Below are 24,010 nucleotides of genomic sequence, written 5' to 3' on the forward strand. Positions count from 1 at the left end.
AGAAGAAAACTGGCACTAAGTGCTGCATTTCAGAGTAAAATTGATCAAACAGCTTTCTAATTATCCATAAAAGATGTCTTCATGTTGACTGTAATTATCCCCCTTGCCAAACATTCATGCTGTATTTTATTTTAGGAGTGGACACTTCAGTATCGCCATGACTCAGGAACAGACGGAGGAAGATTGTCATCACAATTGGTTGCATGGACTTGTAGCTATTATATGTGGTTCCCAAACCTGTTTATTTCTTCATGATGATTCATTTGGTTGATTTAAGCCCAAAAACGAAGTCGGTGTAAAGATGATAAAGTTAACAAGTTTCCTGACATATTGCAGTGAGGTGATACGGGAGGAAAACACTGAAAAATGTGAAACCTGTGAAAAAGTTAGTACACTCTAACATTTAGAGTGATGTAGACCAACATTTAGCTGCTATAACTTGAAGTATTTGTTTTCTCAGTGAGTTGATCAGTTTCAGCATCCCTTTAGACTTAGAGGATTTTTGACACACTCTCTATTTAAACGTAGGTTTGTTTAATTTAACTGGAAAGACATTTTTGTTCTTCTCCTTTATTGTTTAAGTTTCCCAGTGCAGTTGAAGCTAGTCTGACCAAGCTGTCATGATGCGTGGTAGGTTTGCTAGCCCAAGGATGCAGAACTCACAGACTCAGAGGAAGGATCAGTCCAATATTTATTTAAGAACACCGGTAATCTGCCCTGGAAGGCAGAGAGGACAGAAAACAGGTTAAACTCAGGGATCAGAACTAAACTGAAAACTCACGGGTTCGCTGGTTCAGACAGGCAGAGTAGCACAGGTAACGGACATGGCAAAGCGTGGCAAAACACGGCTAACATGGCTAAGACATGCTACATGGCTTGGGAACACATGGCTAGGAAACACAAGGCTTGGGAACCCATGGCTTGAGAGCTATGGCTACGATCCGGCTCAGAGGGAAGCTCTCCCTCAGCTTAAATAGGGAGAGCTTAATCAGCAGAGCTGATGGGGGTCAGGTGTGAATGCTGAACAGCAGCTCCCAGGGAAGGATCCACATCGCCCTCTGGAGGGCAAACCCCTGGATCCAAACAGAAACAGAAGCCCAACGAATGGGATCCACACTGCCCTCTGGAGGGCAAACCTTGGATCCCAACACAAGCCAACATACCTCATTCATATTTTTTTTAATCAGTTGTTGGTCTTCTAACACTGCCCAATTTAAAAAGCAGCAACAGTTGCTTCTCTAACTTCTGTGCTGATGCCTATTTCTCTTGAATGGTGTTATGATAAGTCAGCATTCTTGACTGTTATAACAGTATTGGTGGCTTTGTTTGTATCCTTAATAAATGTAAAACAAGTATTTTGACATATTGGTTTATTAATCATTTTCTATTACAAAAGGGAAAAAAAGGAAGCTTAGACTAGGCTCAACATGGGGAAATGCAGTATTTAAGAATACTGTATACTTAAAAAGGGCAGTCTTGATCAGTCATGACTGATCGAGTCATTGTGATTATCCTGAGCTATCTCTATAGTTATGCTGCTATAGGCTTAGAGTTCTGGAGGACATAGGGACCCCTATTTCATCATTCTGCTTCATTCTATCTCTATTCCCCTTCTCTGCAGAATCTGTTAGTTCTATCTCTAATGTTCTGCTCTCTGCTTTTTCTCACTTTTCTTGCTTCACCTCGTCTGTTCCTGTTTGGCTGTGACTCCATCCTGGAGAGAAATATCAACTGTGCTGCTGCCATCAACACCTTTGTTTATAGATGTTCAGGTTCTGCCTATTTTCCAGTGTAGTCCTGTTTCTCTGACCGTAACTGGCTGGATGTTCTCTCTTCATCCTCTGACATGGGAGCTGGCTGTGAGCTTGTCTGCCTGGCTGTGTGTTTCGGGGCCGCCTTTTACAGCTGCTTTTTATGTCTCTGCTTCTTTCTCCTTGAACCCCAGTCAGCCTCAGCAGATGGCCGCTCACTCTGAGCCTGGTTCTGCTGGAGGTTTCTTCCTGTTAAAAGGGAGTTTTTCCTATCTACTCTCGCTACAAGCATGATGAGACAGTATGAGATCCTGAAAATAAGTCACAAAGAGATGGAATGACCCTAACAGCACTTCTAAGCCCCCCTTCCACCCAGCACTGTGTATAAATGCCAACTACTGAGTAAGCACAAAGTGAAACCCAATTGGTAGGGTTAAGGAGTTCACTTTTTTTTGGTTTGTTATTTTTATGTGCAAAAAATGTTCTGAGCTTATATCTAAGTTTTCGTTGGCAGATATCATCTTGTTGGGGTCATGTTTATAAAGTTCCTTCAAGTGATAAAAACAGATGTAGGCCGTCACATTCACTTTGTGAGAACAGACCGCTCCAAAACAGCAACAAAAAAGCCAGATTTTCACTTGACTTTTATTCCAAGCTTCTCTTGTCAAGAAAAATGAAATGATGTCGTTGTTTTATGAGTCATTTCTCTCCAGCTTTTTAATATGAACCATCTGCCTGGAAAAAGTATTCATAACTGCTAGCATCTTTCTCATTTGATACATTACAACCACAGGCTCCAATGTAGTTCACTGAGATTTGACATGACAGCGCAACACAAACTAATGCATCCATATAGCACATCATACCATATCTGTTTGTATGACGCTTTAAAAAGAAAACATGGCTGCCAGAGTTCTGTGCAACAATGAAACTGCAACGTGTTAAAGACAAGGAATAAAAACTTTTTTTTCAAATGAGATTAGAAACAGAAGGAGCTTGTCTTATGCAGAGGCAGATCTTTGAAAGATTTGGGGCCTCAAAGCTTGATCACCGTTTAGTTTCCTCCATGATTTAGGGACCACCCGTGACAGCTGGTTGGTGGACCTGAGGAAACGAGATGGGGAGGTTAGGCTGGGTTTAGCAGGTTGGACTAATTTGGTGATGTTAGGCTATTACACGGCTTAAAGCGAACAAAAGAAATTAAAATGTAAACCTAAGTCTAATATAAGAGTGATGGGCTTTTGTGTTCTACTACCTAGTACTATTTGTTAGTAGTAAAAAGATGTGCAAACATATTTTGCTGAAGCTAAAGCTGTGATGAATCGCCCTGGATAGTTCCTGTTAAAGTGAATTACAATAATCCAGCTGGGGGAAAAGGCACAGATTATTGTAATTTATACTGTATAATAGTATTGTAAAAGTTATAAAATCAATAATTACAAATAATGCCAAAAAATGTTGCTAAATATGACTTTAAGAGATAATAGTCCATCATTATCTGATTATCTGATCCTCACTTTTTTTTTCTTTTTTTTTTTTTTAATACCATTTTTCAAGGCTGCACTTTGAAAGAAGAGATGAAATTGTCCAGAGAGCTGTTCCAAACCAAATTTCTTTTTGTTTTACACTTGTATAAACAAAATGACAAATAAAAGCTGTCTAAGTCTCACAAAATTGTTCCTTTGCATCAGAATGTTTTCAGTTCAGATTGGATGTAGAGGAGGTGTGAACATTAGCTTTCAATTCTTACAACAGATGATAATTTGGATTTTGGTTTGGACTTTGAGTGGACCCTTTCAGACAAATTATATTACCTCAAACTAAACCATTTTGTTTTGGCTAAAAGGTGGACCTCCACTGCAGTCTCAAGTTCTGAACATTTCTAACTGGTTCCATCTCTCTCTCCCATTTCTAACTGGTTCCATCTCTCTCTCCCATCCTAATGAAGCCTTGGTGGAAGTTCAGCTGAAGAAACTGATTACTTACCCTCCAACACAAGCTAATCAGCTTTGAACCACACCTCCACTAAAGCCCAATGAGCATCCAGAGTTCATCTTAAAAGGTCTCCAAATCCAACACTCAGTCTGCTACCCAAGCAAAGGCAGTTGTTGCGCTATATCTGACTTTGATTCAGATAACCCCAATTTAACCAGTCTGCTACCCAAGCAAAGGCAGTTGTTGCGCTATATCTGACTTTGATTCAGATAACCCCAATTTAACGGATGAAGGTTTAGCTATGATGGTGGAGAAGAGGCTGGAGGTTGCGTGAACCTGTCCATCCATGGACAGGTTCACGCAACCTGTGTTATTCAAGCTGGACTTCCATCTTTCAGGTACCTGATTGAAGAACTAGTATCAGCTCACGCAGTCCAATGGATCTCCCCATAATGTTCATCATACCGTCTCGCCAACCAGCAGTCATGGAATGACCAACTTCATCAATCTCCACTCCACCACCACTGTCAGGCCTAGAGGGAAACATCCCTGTTCTTTACTCCTATCCATGCATATCGAACAAAATTCAGAGGTAATGTTGGCTAATGAGGTATGAAAGCCAAAGACTAAAATAATTGTTTCAATAAGATTCTTCTAATTTTCTTTTTCTTTCCATGTGAGGTTTTCAGATTGAATTACCACTGAACAATCCTTTCTCATGTCACCATATACTAACTCACATAGAGTTATTACTGCAAACTCAAAGACTTCATGATACTAGCATAGGTTTCATAATATTTGTCAAGGCTCAGAGTAGAGGACCCAGTTTTCAAAGCAGACAGAAGTTTTGATATCTCAAAAAAGGGCTTATTTCAAGTGACGGATCTGCATTGAACAGCAAGGGCATCTAAGGCAGGAACCTCTACAGGAAGAGAACACAGGTTAGTGACCACGTCTAGTTGGATGACAATGAACGTGTAAGTCCCCAACCTGGTCTTAAAGTTCAGTCCGTGACCAGAGGATGAGGTTTGCTTCGGCTGGTCGGCCGCTGACAAGAAGCGGCGGACGCTTCCCAGAGAGTCCCAGACATTGAAGTTCTGTAGGTCAGAAAACAGGCAGGAGATCAGATCTGGCCAGACAATCAGAATCAGAAATACTTTAATAATCCCAGAGGGAAATTATTTTTGTTACACGCTCCAGTTACAGTTTTATATAATAGGACAGGACGATCAGTGTCGAGGAGGTGCTCAGGAATCCGGGCCAGAAGATCAGAGATCTGAAGAGGTACTAAAGGGAAATCCAGCACAGTGTCAGGAATCAGTTCCAGGTTCAGTAAACAGGGAGAAATTAGCAGAAGTCTAAGCAGGCTGAAAGGTCCAAAGGCAGAACGGGTCAGGATCAGGCAAAAAGAAAACACTAAGATTTGATAGAAGATTCTCACCAAGTGCTCAGATAATCTGACAGTGATGACTGGAGGCAAAATAAATAGAGGCTGGAGCAGGTGGATGAGATGAGTGATAATGAGAAATGGGCGGAGATAAGCAGGTGAATGAAATGAGTAATGAAGCCTGGTCATTAGCGCCTAGATCATGAAATAATTTAAAACTTTTAAACACTGTTGAATAAGTCTTTATTAATGGAATGAAGATAATTTTCTATCATTTGATTTGATCAATTTTTTTGTATAAAAATGTATTCTCTTTGTCTTATACTTTTAAATGTATGTGAAGGTAGCTTTACATGGAGCCTCCTCGGGCTCTCTTTAAACAATGGCCAGATTTGTGCAAAACATAACAGATAGCTGCCCTGTTAGGGGTGTAGTTTTTGGTTGTAATCAAGAGTCTTCATGGAGGATAAAGAGTTTTTATCAAATAACCATAATAAATTATGGTGAGACACTGGCTCTGTTTGCACACACAAAAGACAAAATCAGACACAGAAAATAAAAATCAACAAACAAGAGCTCTTTTGAAAAACACTCTTCTCTTTTTCCACACTAATTCTGTCTTCCAAAGATGGAGATCTTAGATCAGATGGTTGAATAAGAGATTCCTTCCCTATTTAGTCTCTCAGATCCAACCAGAGATTGGTTAGAGGGCATATCTCTGCTGATGTTGCCGCCAGAGATCATTGTGTCTGATTTATTTTATACCGTTAATAGCATATAGACACACTGACTGCACACATACATATATGTAGCCATTTAAATCTCTGCCACACACCATATGTCATAATTCCACATATCAGCTTATCACACATTCTTGAGAAAACACATATTTAAGCATGCTATTAAAAACCTCCCATGTAGTAACTTCCATGCCACTATTTTACAAAGATTCAGAAAGGTGTGGCTTTAGGCTGAGATTAACTGCTCCCTTCCTCTCACCATCCTTCTGCAGAGTCATTGTCATTTGAATAATAAGTTCTATTTATGAGCACAGCTTTCTCACAAAATGAACAGGCAAGTTCAGCCAAATCTCATTTATTCATTAATTTATTGACGCGTCAGAGAAAATTCAGAAGTGTTCTGACAGTGGGCACAAATCAGATTTCAGCTGCTGCTCCTTTATTGCTGCAGTTAATGTGTTTCCCCACACACAAGAATACATCATGAGCTTCAACTTTGAAATCCTCACACTACTCATTGTCTCCTATCGTTCTTGTTTATGTGATTAAAGCACATTAAGGGGTAGGTGGTAATTATCTCAGATGAAATGATTTGTAATCATTTAACATCTACATCAAAATGGCAGCCAGCAGTGCCTTGATGCTGTTAGAGCACTTTTTATCACAGTGCAAACAAAACATCAGCTGTTTATTAAATGGGATGATATGCATGCCCCTATCTTTTGAGAGATAGCCTGGAGGATGCAACTGCCTGTCGTGTTCATTAATTTAGTATTTGCTCCAAAGATGCAGCCTTGTCTCTGCGAACTACGCCCTGATGTTTGCTTTTCTTTCCTCCAGACGTTTCCCTTTGTCTGCTTTACTCTGACGAGATCATGCGTCGTCTTTCGCTCTCAAGTCTTCTCCTCTCCTTTTCTCTGTAATACTCCTCCTTCAAGTCTTCACGCGTCCTGCGAGTCCACCCTTTTGAGGTGACGTGATAGATGTCCACAAAGTTCCCGGAGTATGCATCCCTGTGGGTGGCTCTGTACACAGCCTCTCTTGCTATTGATGTAGCCTCTTCCACTGTCAGACCCCAGCGAACACCTTGGTCCAAGATGGAGTAGGCGTAGGGTGATCCTGAGCCCACAGAGAAGAGTGATCCCTCTAGGCGAGTTCCATCACTGTATACATAAAACAGGCTTGGTCCAGAGAAGCTTTTTTTTTTCTTGTAACATTGTAGCTTGGTGTTTGAAGGGCTTTGAGTCTTTGACAGAGAAACCTTTTCATTGGGGGCACCTACAGCCATTTCCAGGTCAGTCTTTGTAGTTTCTCCGCCTTCACTCTGATCAGTCTCTGAGTCTTTTGGGTCATGACATCCATCATCCAGCTCGCCTCCATCCCACCCACACAGTGTTGCTGCCACGCAGAGTTCAGTCCCCTTAAAAGGGTGCAGCATGTGAGAAAGCAGTTTGGCCGCACCCCTGGTGCTTAACCGGCGTCCGTGGCGAAGCTGGTACAGCCGCAGCTCTCTTGAAAGAATGCGTTTCCAAAGAGCACAGTCGGCCGACGTTCCTGAGGTGGTGCCCACCAGGTGGCTGTGAATGGGCAGGATCTTCTGGGAGGCTGGACACGCCACGAGGCCGGAGCAGCTGGAGCGTGTGTCTGCCGCAGCCAGGACGCCCCCCTGAAACATGAAAGCTAGGGTGGTTGTCCCATGGGCCATGGGGAAGGGAAGAGGTACGGACCTGGAGGAGGTAAAAGGAAGACTTGCAGGCAAGGAGGAGGGTGACGAGAGCGATTCATGGGATAGGATCCCACTTGATCTCTGCATTTTGCTGATTTGTCCAAACTGTATTGGGTTTTCATCCAGATAATCTGCTACTGGTACATAGAAATGGAACAGGCTGGTTGAACTTCTAAAGGCCGTACCAGTTACATAGCTAGAAGTTTCTTCTTTCACAGCTGATGTTAAATTTCTAACAGTAGATACGCCTTCTTGAAAGATGTCAGCAAAACTGCACAGGTCCTGCAGAGCCATTGAGTAAAACTTTCTGTGGTTCCAAATGCCTCAAAAGTTTTCTTTCAAAATAAGTCCTTACTGCTTTGAAACCCTCTGTGAAACGTCAGCTGTCTAACAGAGACTGTACATCTTAAGCCTGGCAGTAATCATCGTTTAAATAGACAAGAAGGTCGGGCTCATGTTTCTGTGTGGTCACTCAAGCAACCCCTCGGCATCATTACCAATGTTTCATTCTCTTTGAAACGTATAAAGTCAATAGCCCATGGGTAATTAATTTTGGCTGTGATATCAGGTTGTTTTTCAAATCAAATCGCTTCAAAGTCCTGTGGGGGCGTAGGCCAAAGAGAGCATGAGGTAATGTTGAAGTCTTGGCTCGAGAACTTCAAATTAACTTCGACTCTTTGAAGCAGCAGTCCCATGGATCAAATGCCTGTTAGAGTAACACACAATGTCAGTGTGAAAGGTTGTGGTTACACAGCACAGATGAGCCATTTTCAGCACGGCTCTAGCCCTTTAAAGGTAATTCATGCTGAACCTGCTAGACCGGAATATCAGGAAGTGCCACATTTTACAAGGCCTACGCTCACACAACTGCTGTTTGTTTGAGAAGCAACAGGCAGGTGAACGACAGTGAGAGGAGGTTAGATCAAAGGTGAAATAATCATTTTTAATGTCCTGCTTTGCTGAAACCCCCTTTCACAATGAACTGGTTTCAAACCATCATTTTTGGATACGTCTTCACTGCCTGTGTTTTATTGGTAAGCAACTTTATCTAACCTTGATACCCTGACGTTAGACGTCATATATGCAACCATAATTAGATTTCATCTGTTTCTTCACAAACATGTTATATATCTTTAAAGCAGCTCTGAGTGTTTATTCATTTTCTATTTAGTCCTAAGTAATTAAATAAGGGTCATGCAAGTTCAGGCACTTAATTATAATAAACTCACATTAAACGCACCTACTTGCTTCAGTATTGCTAAATCTATGTAGTTTAAAAAATATGTTTTATGTAACTTTTAATTTTTTTTCTAAACAAATTATGTTTTGGTTCACTGCATCCACATTATAGGAGGAAGCTGCCCAACAGAAAAATAAACAAAAAACTTTGTTAGTAGGTATCTGATCTACTTAGTGGGGAGTTTTTGTTTTCATTCCTCTAAATGATTAGCAAAAATACTGTAAATATATTATAATTGTGTGGTATTAGCCTACACTCACATTGTAAATTTGAGAGAAAAACAATGTACTTCATGATGAAATAAAATACCATGTCAAAAAGATGCTTTTATAAATCACCAGAAGCAAAATTGCTGGTTTTCCCAGCTGTCAATAATTTGCATAGTTACCTTTCACACATAGGACAGCTTGTGATATTCTTTAACAGCTGAAACGATCAGAGCTTCTGTCAGTCTGTCATCTATACCTGGGCTGTGTCTGAATGTCTGCCCTAACCCCCACATCCCCAACAACTATATAGAGCGGGACTATATACAGTAGTGGACTCAGGTAACTTACCGTTCGAACAGGTGATCACTACTTGCTTCCGGTTGGACACTTAGCTCCGTCTCAACCACATGCTGCCTGCGGCCTCTGTGCTATTAGCCGCTGTTTTCGGGTAGAGAGAGCCTATGGTGACAGGGGTCCGCCGTTACAACAAATCCCACAATTCTTTGCAAGTAGAGCCCTCCACCCAAAACAATTTGGCATATATCTGCTCCTCCAGTGACGATGGATGATCATTACTTTTCAAGGTGCATTGTGGGAAATTTCAATTCATCCATCAATCCATCTTCCTCCGATTATCCGGGGTTGGGTCGCGCGGGCAGCAGCTTAAGAAGGGAGGCCCAGACTTCCCTCTCCCCAGCCACTTCTTCCAGCTCTTCAGGAGGAACCCCAAGGCGTTCACAGGCCAGCTGAGAAACATAGTCTCTCCAGCGTGTCTTGGGTCTTCCCCGGGGCCTCCTCCCGATGGGACGTGCCCGGAACACCTCACCAAGGAGGCGTCCAGGAGGCATCCTAAGCAGGCTCCTCTCGACGTAGAGGAGCAGCGGCTCTACTCCGAGTCCCTCCCGGATGGAAATTTCACGTCCACTAATTTTTAATCCACTAGACGTTCGGATCAGTGCGTACATTTGGACACAGCACAGGTTATCCTTTTAGGCGTCAGGAAGGGGTGATGCAGATTTCCAGCAGTCATTGAAGACAAGAAATCTGGGTCATCCGACAGGTTGCCAATGGTTTATCATAGCGTGGCATAAGTAAACAGTATCCAGTTGACCTACCAGTCACTCCTCTAGAGCTTTAATTGAAAGCTGATTAACAGGCTTTTGGTCTACTGCAATCATTATAATCAGCTGTGCTAAAGCAGGGAAAACTCTAAACCCTGCAGGACAGCGGGCCTCGAGGACTGAGGTTGGGGATGCCTGCTCTAGAGTGTGGGGAAGGCAGAGTAACAGGAGAGAAAAAAGCCTGCAAGTGTTGATCATACATAGGGCATACAAAGAGGTTTGATTGATAGTGTTTCATCAGACATTAGTTCAAAGGTCTTAAGTTTCAGTTCTTGTGGGTTGCTGTCCTGCACTGCACCTTTTAGGTGTGTCTCTGCTTCAACACACCTGAGTTAAACTAGCAGAACTCCAGGGAACTTGACTGAATGATTAGGGGGAGATTAAGCCACTTGATCAGGTGCAGGACATTGGACTTAAGGACCGAAATCGAAGACTCTTGGTGTAGTTAATTTAGATCATCAAATGGAACGAAAAGTGGTTGTGGAAAAATGTGTGTTTAGTGCCAGGTGAGCTGCATCCATCCATCCATCCGTCCGTCCGTCCGTCCATCCATCCATCCATCCATCCATTTTCTGTCACTCCTATTCCAAACGGGGTAGTGAGGGGTGCTGGTGCCTATCTCCACCTGTCTACGGGCGAGAGGCGGGGTACACCCTGGACAGGTCTCCAGTCGATCGCAGCCTGGTGAACTCTTTCCCTTTTATTCCAGCCATACTTATAGATGCTCCATTTCCAGTGATTTATGAAAACCTTTGGTTTTTCAGAGTTCTTGGCGCCATAACCTCTCATTAGGTTCCCTGGGTGTTTTTTTGAAGAGAAACTGGCTCACAGCAAATCTAAAGATGTTTATATATGTGTGATGTTAGGGCCGTTAAAACATTTTTCAACTTAATAATGACCAACGGATATAAGTTTTGATCAAATGGTTGTTATGGAGACCTGGTCAACACAAGCTATAAAGATGCTTTTTTTCCTATTATAGTGCGGGGAAGAAAATAGTCATGGTTAGAAACATATTAAAGGAGATGAAGAATAATAAACATAAAATAGTTTCAGCTGAATTATTTTATTCCATGATGTCATTGAAAACAAGATTTCCTTGTCATCAAATCTGTCTTCATCTGCTCAGTAAATGTGCCCAAATTAAAGGTTAGCTTTTTTACTTTTTGTGTGCATGTGTGTTTCCTCTGCAGAAAATTCTGATTTTTCTTTTTTGGTGTTTTTCTTTGGTGTGGTACTTGCAACCTTCTCAGAGCACAAGCGCAGTGCTCATACCCACTAGGCCAAAATAGTGGGTTAATTAGAACTAGCCAAACCTGTCACTTAGATTCTGAATAGAGCAGCAGATCTTATGATATACAGTATGTTTTCTCTTATTTTAAATTACGTTAGATAAAAAAAATGGTTTTGTTTCTCTTTATGTATCTCTTCATTTCCTTTTCATCCAACTTCCTCCAGGAACCATGTGTGTTACAAGCTACTTCAACACAGAGCAACATCACCACAGCTGACAGTTTCATAGAGTTTGACTCAGTCCCTGACAAAGTGGCAGATGGTTCAGTGGTCCGTGTGCGGTATCAGTGCTCCAGGCCATGTCAGCTCGTAGTGGAAGTTGTGTTGTCAGCGTTAAGAAAGACAGATTTGGTGGTCTTCAGGAGAAAATGGATCAGCAGCAAACCTCGAGTACTCAGGGTCCAGCAGGTGTTACTCAGACTGCCGCAATCTGTGTCCCATCACAGCAATGTTTTCCAAAGGCACACGTTAGACTCCCAGAACGTGACGCTTCAAGCATGGTTGGATTATTTAAAAAATGGCAGTGAAATCGGCTCCATGTTGAGGATCTATAAAGTGCAGCAGGTCGTGCAGCTCTCCTTGTGGCGGAGAACAGCCCCCGCTAAATGCCCGTCATGGTCTGCTCAACTCATGTCGCTGATGTCCAGCAGCAGAATCCATCAGTGCCCACATGAGTCAGGTAAGACCCTTAATCATTCTGTCATTTTCCTTCAACAAATTACCTGTACAGTGGAAAAAATGTAAGTATTGAGCATGTCAATGTTCTACTAAGTGGAAATATTGTATAATCAATCTATTTGCTTTAAGTGCGGTTCTCTGATGGCTTAGAGGGATTAATTACAGTACTTTGATTCACTTCTCTTCCAGAATTTCTATAAATCAAAGCATGATGCTACTTCTTAGAGCTTTTAACCTAAGCCATTTGCAATTGGACATATTTTTTCTCGGAGGGTGTATATTACCAACTGTTTCTTCAGTGCCTTTAAAATTTTCTGTTTCTGCAGACGTGATAGATATGCTAAAATTCCCTCTGGCAAGCACTGGAGAGCACTTCGGGGTGGTCCGTAGGTTCCAGCCTTTCATCAACGAAGCCCTGGAGAGAGCCCGTCTTCATGCTGTAACAGAGCCCAGGTGGGCTTCAGTCACTGACTCCTAATTTACCTCATTTTAGCTCAGGCTTGTTCCCTGTAAGGTTCACCCACACAGCAGGCAATGAAATCCCCTGCTGCGTCTGCACATATTGTGCCAAAAGCTCAAAAAGCAAGCTTTTACCATGTTAAACACTGTGAGGATGCTCACTGAGTCACACTTCAGTGATGGCAGTTTTTAATGTAGTGGTTTGTGTTGAAAGCAGAGCAGGTCGACTGCCACAGGTCAGTGGCTGTTTCTCTTTCAGCGTCTGTTAAAGCTCTCCTAGCTTTCAGTATTAATTCGCCATCTTTATAAATGAGTTTATGAGCTTCGCCAAGCTTCTTCACCCAAGCATATAAGCTTTTTATTTACGGTCAGTGCAGGACAGCAAGGTCAGGCGTTTTTTTTTTTTTCTTCTGTTATTTATTTTTTTGGAGACAAGCTCAGCGCTTTAAATCCAACCTGATGCCTGACTGGGTAAAATAAATGATTTGTCCTTTCATGCCCTATTGCCTGGGATTTTTTTCAGCGTCACCTTCTCCGTGTGGATCTACCTGCTAAAATGGTGTCAGAAAAACCTCTGTGGGATCGTCCATCATGTGGACAGGAAACATCTATTTGACTCGCTGCTGATACAGCTCTCAGAAACAGGTGGGTCACAGAAGCTTGTTTAGACGCGTACTGCCATGGAGGATTTGACCGAGCAGCCAGGGGATGATCGTGAGCGATGATGTGTGTTTTGTGAGACTCAGGAACAGACTGTGTTATGTATTAATAAAGAACTTTGGATTTCCTCTGGCAAAATATATGACTGTCATATCTTCTCTGTAGGAGACATCATAATTCAGGCCCGACTGAAAAGCGGGGAAGATGAAGCATTCAAAGCCGTCCTAATGTTGCCCCTGTGGAACTGGATTAGATTGGACTGTTACATAGTGGACTCAAAGGTAAAGACCCCCCCAACATGCCGTTGTGGGTGGGTGGAGGAGGAATGGAAAGTGAAATTGAGCTTGAACAGTCATCTGTTTCCTCTTGTGTTCTGGTTGGTGGCCTAGCTTTGTTTCCTGCTGGAACAGCTGTAAGATCTTGAACGATGGTTTCTTTCCAACTGGGAGATTCAAGGCAATTGTAGCCTGTGCTTCAATTTGAAGTCGTATACAGTTCAGTAGCTTTTTTTGCTTGAGCTTTTACCTTATTATGTTGGACTTTCAGGTGCTGCTGAATGTAACCTGGGATGATAAGAGCCACCAATATGAATATGTGTAAGTAAAACCTGCTTATTTTCATATAAATTAAGTACAGACTAGGGCTGCAACAACGAATCGATAAAATCGATAAAAATCGACTTTTAAAAGCGTTGGCAACGAATTTAATCATCGATTAGTTGTGTCGCGCGATTAATGCGTCATCCGCCGCCGCCGTCATCCGGGGGAAGAAAAAAAAATATGACGGAGCGAGTCAGCGCCGCAGTTGCAGTGTTGCCAACTCAGCGACTTTTCAGACCCCTCCAGCGACTATTTTTCAAAAAAGCGACTGGCGACAAATCTGGCGACTTTTTACGGTGTCACTGGCGGCTTTTGCCTGCCGTGGGGCGCCTCCCCCATCCCAACCCCTTTCTCCCTCTCCCACAGGAATCCCTCTCAGCGCGGCAGTCAGAGTCAGAGCCGCAGGATTTTAGTGAGGAGTTTACCCTCAGCGTCCAGACTGCAAATGAAGCGCGCATGCGCCGGGATTGACGGCGCAAATTGATCACAATAATTAAAATAGCCTGCGCTTTGTAAAGTGAAAAAAGTCGTAACATGCAACTTTTGTAAAAACAAATGAACATGGCACGGAAGCACCACTGTTATGACGCAGCACCTGAAAAGAAAACACGTTGGAGCCTTCAATGGCAGTGAAGAGAGCTGATCAGCAGGATGAGTAACCATGTTTGTTTGGTTTTAAAGTGGGGAAACGTAACGTTAGTTTCTCAGTTCGCTCATCTGATGCTTTCCTTAGCTTGTTAGTAGGTTACAGACAGTGATAAGGTTGGCTACTTATTTTACTTTTAATTTCATTTAAATTTGGTTAAGCAGCGTTTATATTTTCTTTATAAATAAATTAACTTGCAAATTATGAGGGCAAGGCTTTTAAAGTTTAAATCTTCTGGCAAAGATAAAGAAAAGAAGATCCTGCAATTTATGGAAGTAAAGCAGAACAAAATCCAGCAAGATCAGTAATATGTCAATTAATTATCTGCCACATTCCCATGTAAATATCTGTCTTTGGAGGATGTGTTTTTTAGCACCCCTAGTTCTCTCATTTTTATTCCAAATACAATTTATAATTAGAATCACAGGGCTATTTTTATCTCTATGGTTCAGTATTTTCTCAAGTAGCAACTTTAACTGCTATACTTTCCTGTCTTAAAAGGCAGAACTCTTCTAGTCTAAAAAAAACTAATTTGTTGAAATGGGGGGACCTATTGTTTGAACCCCTTAGGGGCTTTAAAAAACAAAAATGCCTGTCTCTTTTTGCGCTTTATGAAACAAAGTAGCCTATATTTTGTGGATGTACAGCTACATTTCTCATGTAAGTTTGCGTAGTTTTTACACAAACATTTATTTTTCATATTGCACCAGTACAGTTAATGAGCAACCTGTACTTGTGTGCTTGTTTGTTCTGTCTAAAATGTTTATTTTGGAATAAAGAAGTTAATATAAAATTTTGTTTTTGTCCGATTCATCGATTAATCGAAAAAATAATCGGCCTATTCATCGATTTTTAAAATAATCGTTAGTTGCAGCCCTAGTACAGACATTCTTTTTTTCGATTATCACATTGAAAATAAAGATTTCGTCAAATATTTGGATTCTAGTAACCCTAACCCTTATTAATAAAATGTGGTGCAAAGCTGTAAAAGTAGAAGAAACTACAACTATAGAGAACTATAGCACCATGTTTTTACAAATTCATCTCTGAAAAGTGTGGAGTGCATTTGTGTTTAGCCCTTTACTCTGATACACATAACCAAGAACTTTTAATACCTGAATGCCTTTTTAAAACAAATTATTTACTGATTTAATCTCAGGATTAATACAACTAATCTGTAATGTTAGTGAACATTGATGAACGAGTTGAATGATGAAATACAGTGGCAAGAAAGCAAGCAGATGTCTTATCTAAAGTTTGCAACCGTTAATGTATGGGACAAAGCGAACGTATATAAAGGCTCTGATCAGATAAAACCAAACTTTAAACTTATTGGCCTACATGCAAAGAGCTATTTAGAGTATAAATCTAAACCAGGCATGTAAGGCATGGTGGTGGCAGCATTGAGTAGTAGAAATATATTAACCCTTTCATGAAGCGGTTACTTTAGCCTTCAGTTCAATGAAAAAAAAACAATGAAATATTTCCATGAGGTCTGCAACAGAAAAACTCACTTTTTAAGATTATAAAAAAAAAAAAAATAATGAAAGTCATGCATCTGTTTGCTTCCCTTTCATTTGTCATGGGAGCTGGCTCGGAGCTCGTCTCCTTGGCTGTGTGTTTCCTGGATGGGGCCGCCTTTTACAGCTGCTTTTTGTATCTCTGCTTCGGTCTCCTTGAACCCCAGTCAGCCTCGGCAGATGGCCGCTCACACTGAGCCTGGTTCTGCTGGAGGTTTCTTCAGGTTAAAAGGGAGTTTTTCCTCTCCACTGTCGCTACAAGCATGCTTGTTGTGAGGGATTGCCTTCGAGTCAATGAGTCGATGCAATCTACTGGTTTCCCTTAGATAGAAAACTTTGAATCAATTTGATTGTATGATTGGTGTGAACTGTAAAGGGCCTGGAGATGACGTGTGGAGTGAAATGGCGCTATATAGATAAACAGAATTGAATAGAATTTTCCTTTATAAGGTCAAATAGCATATTGAAATGCTTCAATATGCAACAAGACAACTTTAAAGGCTTGAATTTAATTGAATTTAGAATTTGCAGTATTTTTTGTCTCATAAAATTCCAGTAACTTTCATTGATACTTTTCTTTCTAACATGACTAAATGAAAGGACGTTACCTTTGTTTGAAACTAGAACTACTACTTTAAATGTCATTGAATATCTTTCAGATTTCAGAACAGTATTCATTATGATGACACTGATGGATACTTTGTGATTGGGGGAGGCAGATACATGCCAGGCATCCGTGGCTACTTCGGGCCTTTCAAGTATTATCGTTTTGGAACCAATGAGGTGACATTTCCTCTCTGCAACTACAAACAGTGCTGGTTCTGTTTTTATGACTTTTTATTCCTGTTTCAACTTCATTGCTTTTCGTGTTCCAGATAAAAAATCAACTTCACCTCATGCCAGCAGCACAGGAGCTGGACAGGGCTCACATGGAGTGTCAGGAAATAAGAGGCTTTACGATAGCTTTTCTGCAGCAAATAGCTGAGAGTCACCTTCTGTCCCTGACCAACAAAGGTGAAATTTGTTTTAAAATGTCTTAAAAATGTAATGTTAGAACAATCAACAGAGAAACACCTTGTGTGAACTTGACATGGAAGGTGCATTTGCACAGGGAATGAGAGAAATGATGGCGACAAGTTGCTTCTTTTTCTTTATTTCAGCTGTCTGTTCAAACAACCTGACACATTGGACTCAGTTCGATACCAAGAAGGCAACATGCACACAGACATGGAGCATGGAAGAACAACTAAAATACAAAACTCTATTTCATTTCCTCCAAGGAGAGGAAGGAATTACCCAAACAGGTGATTCACATAACAAGGAAATTAAAAGTGCATCTTATTTTGTAATTATCCAACAGTTCATCACATTATCTGCTTCTGCAGGACATTTGGGTTTGAAAAACCTTGGAAGTGTTTTGTTTGAGCAAACGATTAACTCAGAGTTCCTTGTGGAGGAGAAACAAATTAAGATCCCTTCTGAATCGATGGCTCTGTTGCAAGCATCCTCCTGCTTTGGAAATCACAGAGCGTCTCTGTTGTTGGCCACCATCTTCCTGTCTGGCCTGGGTTACCCAGCCAATCAAGAACAGGTAGAATCTATGCCGCAACTGCCACACTGGGTTGCAGTGTTTTTCACTGTATCTATACGTGCTAAGTTACCAGAGCCAACTATTGAGAAGTAAAATGAAATTTGGCTTTGTTTTGAATTGTTTTGTTGTGAATTGTTTTCAATTTTAGATCGATTTAGGTCTGGGCTTTAACTGGGCTACTTTAAATTAGGAATAAGTGTTGATCTGAACCAGGAATGCCAAGGTTTGTTCTCATGGAGAACAATCCTGCAGCTTTTAGATACTTCTCCATAAGACATGAAAGCAATGAAAGGCTGGTTTAGCTGATGAGCCAAGTGAAACGCTGATGAGTAGAATAAACCATTTAATTTGGGACCTTTAAAAAGACAGGCAGCTTTTAGTTTCAGGGCAGTAGCTCTCAGCACTTGACTTATGCACCCCTGATCCAAATTATTCAATTGTAGCTCAGCCTGCATGATTAGAATCATTGTTGCGCTGGGAGGAGAACCTCTGCCCCAATCTTTAGGAGCGCTTGTTGAACCAGTTCACCCTTTATAAGAAGGGCTATAAAAATGACGCTGATAAAAATGAATAAATCCACCTCCATTCTTCCCCTCCTAAACAATTGGAACCCCAGAATGAAGTTGCTCTCATTATGTTATGATGTTATCACCTGGCATATGTAATCTAGCTTTGTCCAGCTCATTTACATCTATTTAATTCTCCTCCATTCTATTCGCTCATATGAACTGCATTATATTATCAGTTTTTCTTATTTCTTTTATTTTAATAATAATTAAATTTTGATTTTTTTACATTTTGACAAAAAGTGGTCCGTTGAATTGAATTATGTGTTTAAGGGCACTTTTAAAGCGTTTCAAGGCTGGAGACCCTCTTGCCTTTTTGCTACATTTTTATAAGATGGTTTCAGAGAAACAGCAAAGACAGAATGCGTTAAACTGCATCTCTGTTTAACCAACTATTAATTAAAACATACTGTGTGAAAAAGGACCTAATTTTAATGTAACAGTTCTATAATAATATTAATAATCAACCTTTATTGATCTCACATTGGAAAAATTTAGCTCTGCATTTAGCCCATCCCCTTTGGGAGCAGTGGGCTGCCTTTGTGCAACACCCGGGGAGCAGTGTGGGGTTAAGCGTCTTTGCTCAGAGAGCCAGGGTAGCAGTCTATGGGAGTGGGGATTGAACTCATAACCTCAGGATTCCAAGCTCTATGCCCTAACCTCTTACAATCTCAGGGGGTATAAATAAATTTCTGCCTGACAAAAACACACAAAAGTAAATAACTTATAGCCTCAAAGCTATTAGATTTAAGAAGAAACTTTTGGTACGTCTGTAAAGGTAAGATGTCATAGAATGGTTTTCTGGTGTCAGCACCATTGTAGCTTTGACCCTGCCTGAAATATTAGGGACAAAATACAAAATATTTTGCATTTTTTGAAACTCGCCAAAATTGTCTTTGAAATAAACATTGCAAAACACTACCAAAATATTATTTATAGCACAAAAAAGTAGTACAGACTTTTAAATCTAAATGTTGTGTAAAAATATACCAAATTTGGACTCAATCAGATGAATCATATTTATTTTAGAATGGTATTAGTGAGAAATATCTTAGGCGGAGAGGCCATTTTGGCACATTTATCCAAAAATGTCACCAAACTGTGCCAAATGTGTTTTTTACATCAATACTGGGGGTTTGTTAAAATTACGAGGTCACGTAGCAGCTGGACCCACCGGTGGGTCCGTAGGGTTCTATGGGCTAACCACTAGGCCGCCACTCCCCTAAGGGTTCAGAAACAGGCGTCCAGTTTATGCAACTCCATCCTTCTACCCTTTAGCTGTGACCAGCCTCCCTGTGCTTACTACAGAAAAGCATCCCCATAGCATGATGCTGCCACTAACATGTTTTATACTATGGATGGTATATTCAGGCTGATGTGTTGTGTTAGTTTTCTGCATCCCAACTTTCTGCCTGCAAACCAACAAGTCTCATCTGAGCAGAGCTCCTTCATCTCTCTCCTAGGTCGTCGCTTTAAGCAGATAGTGGTTTCCAGTTTTGCCACATTGGACTTTTATGTTCAGAATGTGATATATTGTTTAGTCAAACTATGCTTATTTCTCTTTGACTTGTTTGCTGTGTTCTTTTTTCTTCACGATTGATGTTGTTCATAATGTTCTCTACCAAACCTTTATGGTTTTCATTTAGATATCAGACTAAAAATGGAAAAAATGTTAAAACAATGTCTGATTCTCCTTTTATGTTATACTTGAAAAACTTTGTTAGTCCATCGCATTCAGTCCTGAAAAACAACTATTAGTTTGTGATTGTATCAAAGTAACAATGTGAAAATATTTTAAGACCTTTCCCATCCTTGCTCTATTACTCATCTAATGACTTATTAAGGAGTGGATGTTAAACTCCATGTTGGATATGTTTCAGGGTCATGTCTATAGTTTGATTGGGGCCTCTGGCGATGACCGTTTCGCCCTGATGCATGCAGGGTTCAAGCACACGCATGGACTTGATGGATTTCCTGAAGACTTGGACATGGCTTACGGCTACTATTCCAACGTTGGAGCACAGAGCTGCATTGACGGCTCTCGAGTGCACGAGTTTAAGGTAGCAATCTCTGTAACTTTGTTTGTTTGTTAACATCTTAGCACCCAGAGATGTCATTAATGAAAAACAACGGGAAATTAGACGCTTTTTTTTTTCAGTACAGGCATTTGGTTTAGTACATTCATGTCTCTACAAATAGGAGCATGCTGCTGTTGTTTAGTGTTATGTATTTATTTTGCTAGAGGAAGAGGAAATTGATTTTGCTGTCAACCTGTCAGTTCTTTCTAAAATCAGATCCTGCAGCTTATCCGTTTACATGCAATTAAGAACTGAATGGAGTAAACTACAACTAACGGTATAACCAGAAACTCCTTGCTTTAATCTTTGAATTTTTATGCCTAATAAGGAGCATATATGATAAATAAAGTTTAAAAGGTACCAAATGGCCATACTATCTTAGAACTGATAAAAGTGGCATTGATCTCCTTGTCATCTTTTAGTTAGAATTAGGATAAATGTCAAAAATGTTGGGAACTTGTTACAGCAAATAAACATGTCGCAGTGGCACATGGCAGCGTCCTTCTAAAAACATACTGACTCTAAAAATACCATTAATTGCACGTTTGTTTGTCCAGCCAGCTGGGTTGAGAGGAGGCTGCAGGAAAGGGAGGATGGATGAGCTCTAAATCTTCATTTAAAAATCATGCCGTCTTGATGAATGCTAGGGAGCACTACAAAGATAAGAGGCCCGCTATGTGAGAAAGGGCTGCTTCCTACTGATTTCCTGTTTATTCTATCACTCTTTCAATAAGCTCCATGTAATGAAGAGAGCTGTATGAAAACACCAGAGAGACAGGACTGTCTGCTTCCGCTGGAGCAGAGAATCAATGTAACAAGAGCAAAAAAAAAAGCATTTAAAAGTTTGATCAGGATGGACAGCATTGCATCAAAGTGCAACAGTGTTCTATTTCTAGAAATTTTTAAGTCCTGCTGGTTAATCATCATACTGATCTGTGCTTTTTTTTAAGAAGAGATGTCATCTGATCGTCAGTCACAACCTGACTCTGAGTAAACCGCAGTCTGATTGTTGAAATTGCAGAGCCGTCAGTCAAATCTCATCAAACCTCATCCACGCACTCCCAATTATTTAGAGCAGCAGAGACATTTTTGTGGCTGAAACTAATTGTTGAATCATGAATATCAGAAGCAACTAAAACACATCTGTATCTATATTTAGCTGAACAACAGTGTAGATCCTTTAGCTTGTAGTTTATACCAGTAAAAATATATTTTTACTGGTTTACTCTACTGTTACTGTCCTTACATGAATAAACATCTCACCACCTCAAATAGACTCATAGCAGGCATGAGGTTAAGTTACAGTGTTAGGTTAGAATTTATAGTAAATACATAACATACTGTAGACTAACACACTGACAAACCCCCCCTGCAAAGAATAAATGCTGTTTAAGAAAAAAAACTGCAATCCCAGAAAATAAAGAGTAGCAAAGTGGAAACGCTCTGTAGTCACCAAAGCCACAGCAGATACATAAATGTTTGGCCCCACATATTGCTAACAAATGTCAAGCCAGTGACAACATGCGAATGGGGCAAAAACATAAACAGGAATCACTTTTGTGATGTAAACGCACCATTGGTCTCATTTTTGCATTTGCAGGACTTTTTAAATTAGCTACAAAACCATTTATTTTGGATCTTTACACTCTTTTGCACGCAGCCATATTTCACACATATCATGCAATGCATCACCACCGCTGAGAGCAAACCTGTGTAGCATGATGCTCCCACTATCATGCTGTGCCAATGGACTGCTGCTCTAACACTGCAAAAAATGATTTTCTCTTAAATAAGTGATTTTTTTCCTTTAATTGAGAAGGTAAATGAGACACTTTGCCAATGGAACAAGACAATTTATATTTGAAATAAGAAACAATTGCAATGTCTTATTTCAAATGCATATTATCCATTTATTACGGTGGCCCTGAAGTTCAAACAGCAACTACAAATCTAAAAGCGCAACTACATTAAGGAAATCGCAACTACATAAAGCAAAGTGCAACTACATTAAGAAAAAAAAACTACATAAAGCAAAGCACAACTACATTGAGACAAACAAAACTACATAAAGCAAAGCGCAACTACATTAGGGAAAACAAAACTACATAAAGCAAAGCGCAACTACATTAAGGAAAACACAATTACATTAACCTACCGGAAAAGGTAGGTACCAGTGGGAAACGTGAGACATCGCTGATTGGACGATGGCGCCATTTGACCCTTGAACCGGAAGTCATTCTGCCTGCTGCGGCTTTTGAAAACATGGATATTGTCGGCGCCCCAAACATAGCTGCCGTTATCCAGGAATATTTTGAATCAGGACATACGTACGACGTGATACTGGATATGCTCAAGACTAATCACGAAATTTTAGTTAGTTTGCGTACACTGAAGACACACTTAAAAGAAGCTGGACTGTTCAGACGAAGCAACTTCCGGTTCAAGGGTCAAACTGCGCCGTCGTCCAATCAGCGATGTCTCATGTTTCCCACTGGTACCTACCTTTTCCTGTAGGTTAATGTAGTTTTGTTTTTCTTAATGTAGTTGCCCTTTGCTTTATGTAGTTTTGTTTTTCTTAATGTAGTTGCGCTTTGCTTTATGTAGTTTTGTTTTTCTTAATGTAGTTGCGCTTTGCTTTATGTAGTTGTATTTTTCTTAATGTAGTTGCGCTTTGCTTTATGAAGTTGTGTTTTTGTTAATGTAGTTGCCCTTTGCTTTGTGAGTTGTGTTTTTCTTAATGTAGTTGCCCTTGCTTGATGTAGTTGTGTTGTGTTTTCCTTAATGTAGTTGCGCTTTGCTTTATGTAGTTGTGTTTTTCTTAATGTAGTTGCCCTTTGCTTTATGTAGTTGTGTTTTTCTTAATGTAGTTGCCCTTTGCTTTATGTAGTTTTGTTTTTCTTAATGTAGTTGCGCTTTGCTTTATGTAGTTTTGTTTTTCTTAATGTAGTTGCGCTTTGCTTTATGTAGTTGTGTTTTTCTTAATGTAGTTGCGCTTTGCTTTATGAAGTTGTGTTTTTGTTAATGTAGTTGCCCTTTGCTTTGTGAGTTGTGTTTTTCTTAATGTAGTTGCGCTTTGCTTTATGTAGTTTTGTTTTTCTTAATGTAGTTGCACTTTGCTTTATGTAGTTTTGTTTTTCTTAATGTAGTTGCGCTTTGCTTTATGTAGTTTTGTTTTTCTTAATGTAGTTGCGCTTTGCTTTATGAAGTTGTGTTTTTGTTAATGTAGTTGCCCTTTGCTTTGTGAGTTGTGTTTTTCTTAATGTAGTTGCGCTTTGCTTTATGTAGTTTTGTTTTTCTTAATGTAGTTGCCCTTTGCTTTATGTAGTTTTGTTTTTCTTAATGTAGTTGCACTTTGCTTTATGTAGTTTTGTTTTTCTTAATGTAGTTGCGCTTTGCTTTATGTAGTTTTGTTTTTCTTAATGTAGTTGCGCTTTGCTTTATGAAGTTGTGTTTTTGTTAATGTAGTTGCCCTTTGCTTTGTGAGTTGTGTTTTTCTTAATGTAGTTGCGCTTTGCTTTATGTAGTTTTGTTTTTCTTAATGTAGTTGCCCTTTGCTTTATGTAGTTTTGTTTTTCTTAATGTAGTTGCACTTTGCTTTATGTAGTTTTGTTTTTCTTAATGTAGTTGCGCTTTGCTTTATGTAGTTTTGTTTTTCTTAATGTAGTTGCCCTTTGCTTTGTGAGTTGTGTTTTTCTTAATGTAGTTGCCCTTTGCTTTATGTAGTTGTGTTTTCCTTAATGTAGTTGCGCTTTGCTTTATGTAGTTGTGTTTTTCTTAATGTAGTTGCCCTTTGCTTTATGTAGTTGTGTTT

At 40.2% G+C, this 24,010-nt stretch overlaps 2 protein-coding genes across 2 annotated transcripts in view; one reads left to right on the plus strand and one right to left on the minus strand.

The window, feature by feature from the left end:
• Positions 1-5,595: 5,595 nt before the first annotated feature.
• LOC119777130 (proteasome subunit beta type-11-like) lies at positions 5,596-7,917 on the minus strand. The gene has a single exon (XM_038275925.1). The coding sequence runs from the start codon at positions 7,831-7,833 to the stop codon at positions 6,673-6,675; it is 1,161 nt and encodes a 386-aa protein (XP_038131853.1). The 5' UTR covers positions 7,834-7,917; the 3' UTR covers positions 5,596-6,672.
• A 476-nt stretch (positions 7,918-8,393) lies between these two features.
• Positions 8,394-24,010, plus strand: part of LOC119777120 (protein sel-1 homolog 3) — a 30,850-nt gene continuing 15,233 nt past the window's right edge. The window contains exons 1-11 of the mRNA XM_038275917.1: positions 8,394-8,573; positions 11,568-12,081; positions 12,407-12,533; positions 13,063-13,184; positions 13,365-13,480; positions 13,746-13,795; positions 16,624-16,747; positions 16,840-16,978; positions 17,125-17,268; positions 17,350-17,555; positions 20,002-20,181. Coding sequence (XP_038131845.1) covers positions 8,517-8,573; positions 11,568-12,081; positions 12,407-12,533; positions 13,063-13,184; positions 13,365-13,480; positions 13,746-13,795; positions 16,624-16,747; positions 16,840-16,978; positions 17,125-17,268; positions 17,350-17,555; positions 20,002-20,181 — 1,779 coding nt within the window. The 5' untranslated portion in view covers positions 8,394-8,516. The remainder of the gene's footprint in view (positions 8,574-11,567; positions 12,082-12,406; positions 12,534-13,062; positions 13,185-13,364; positions 13,481-13,745; positions 13,796-16,623; positions 16,748-16,839; positions 16,979-17,124; positions 17,269-17,349; positions 17,556-20,001; positions 20,182-24,010) is intronic.

Source organism: Cyprinodon tularosa, unplaced genomic scaffold (assembly GCF_016077235.1).
Source record: "Cyprinodon tularosa strain WSP-4 unplaced genomic scaffold, ASM1607723v1 ctg98, whole genome shotgun sequence".
Taxonomy (NCBI): domain Eukaryota; kingdom Metazoa; phylum Chordata; class Actinopteri; order Cyprinodontiformes; family Cyprinodontidae; genus Cyprinodon; species Cyprinodon tularosa.

What these genes read in the sequence shown, in the direction of transcription:
- LOC119777130 (XM_038275925.1), bottom strand. Translation starts at nt 7,833, where the DNA reads ATGGCTCTGCAGGACCTGTGCAGTTTTGCTGACATCTTTCAAGAAGGC.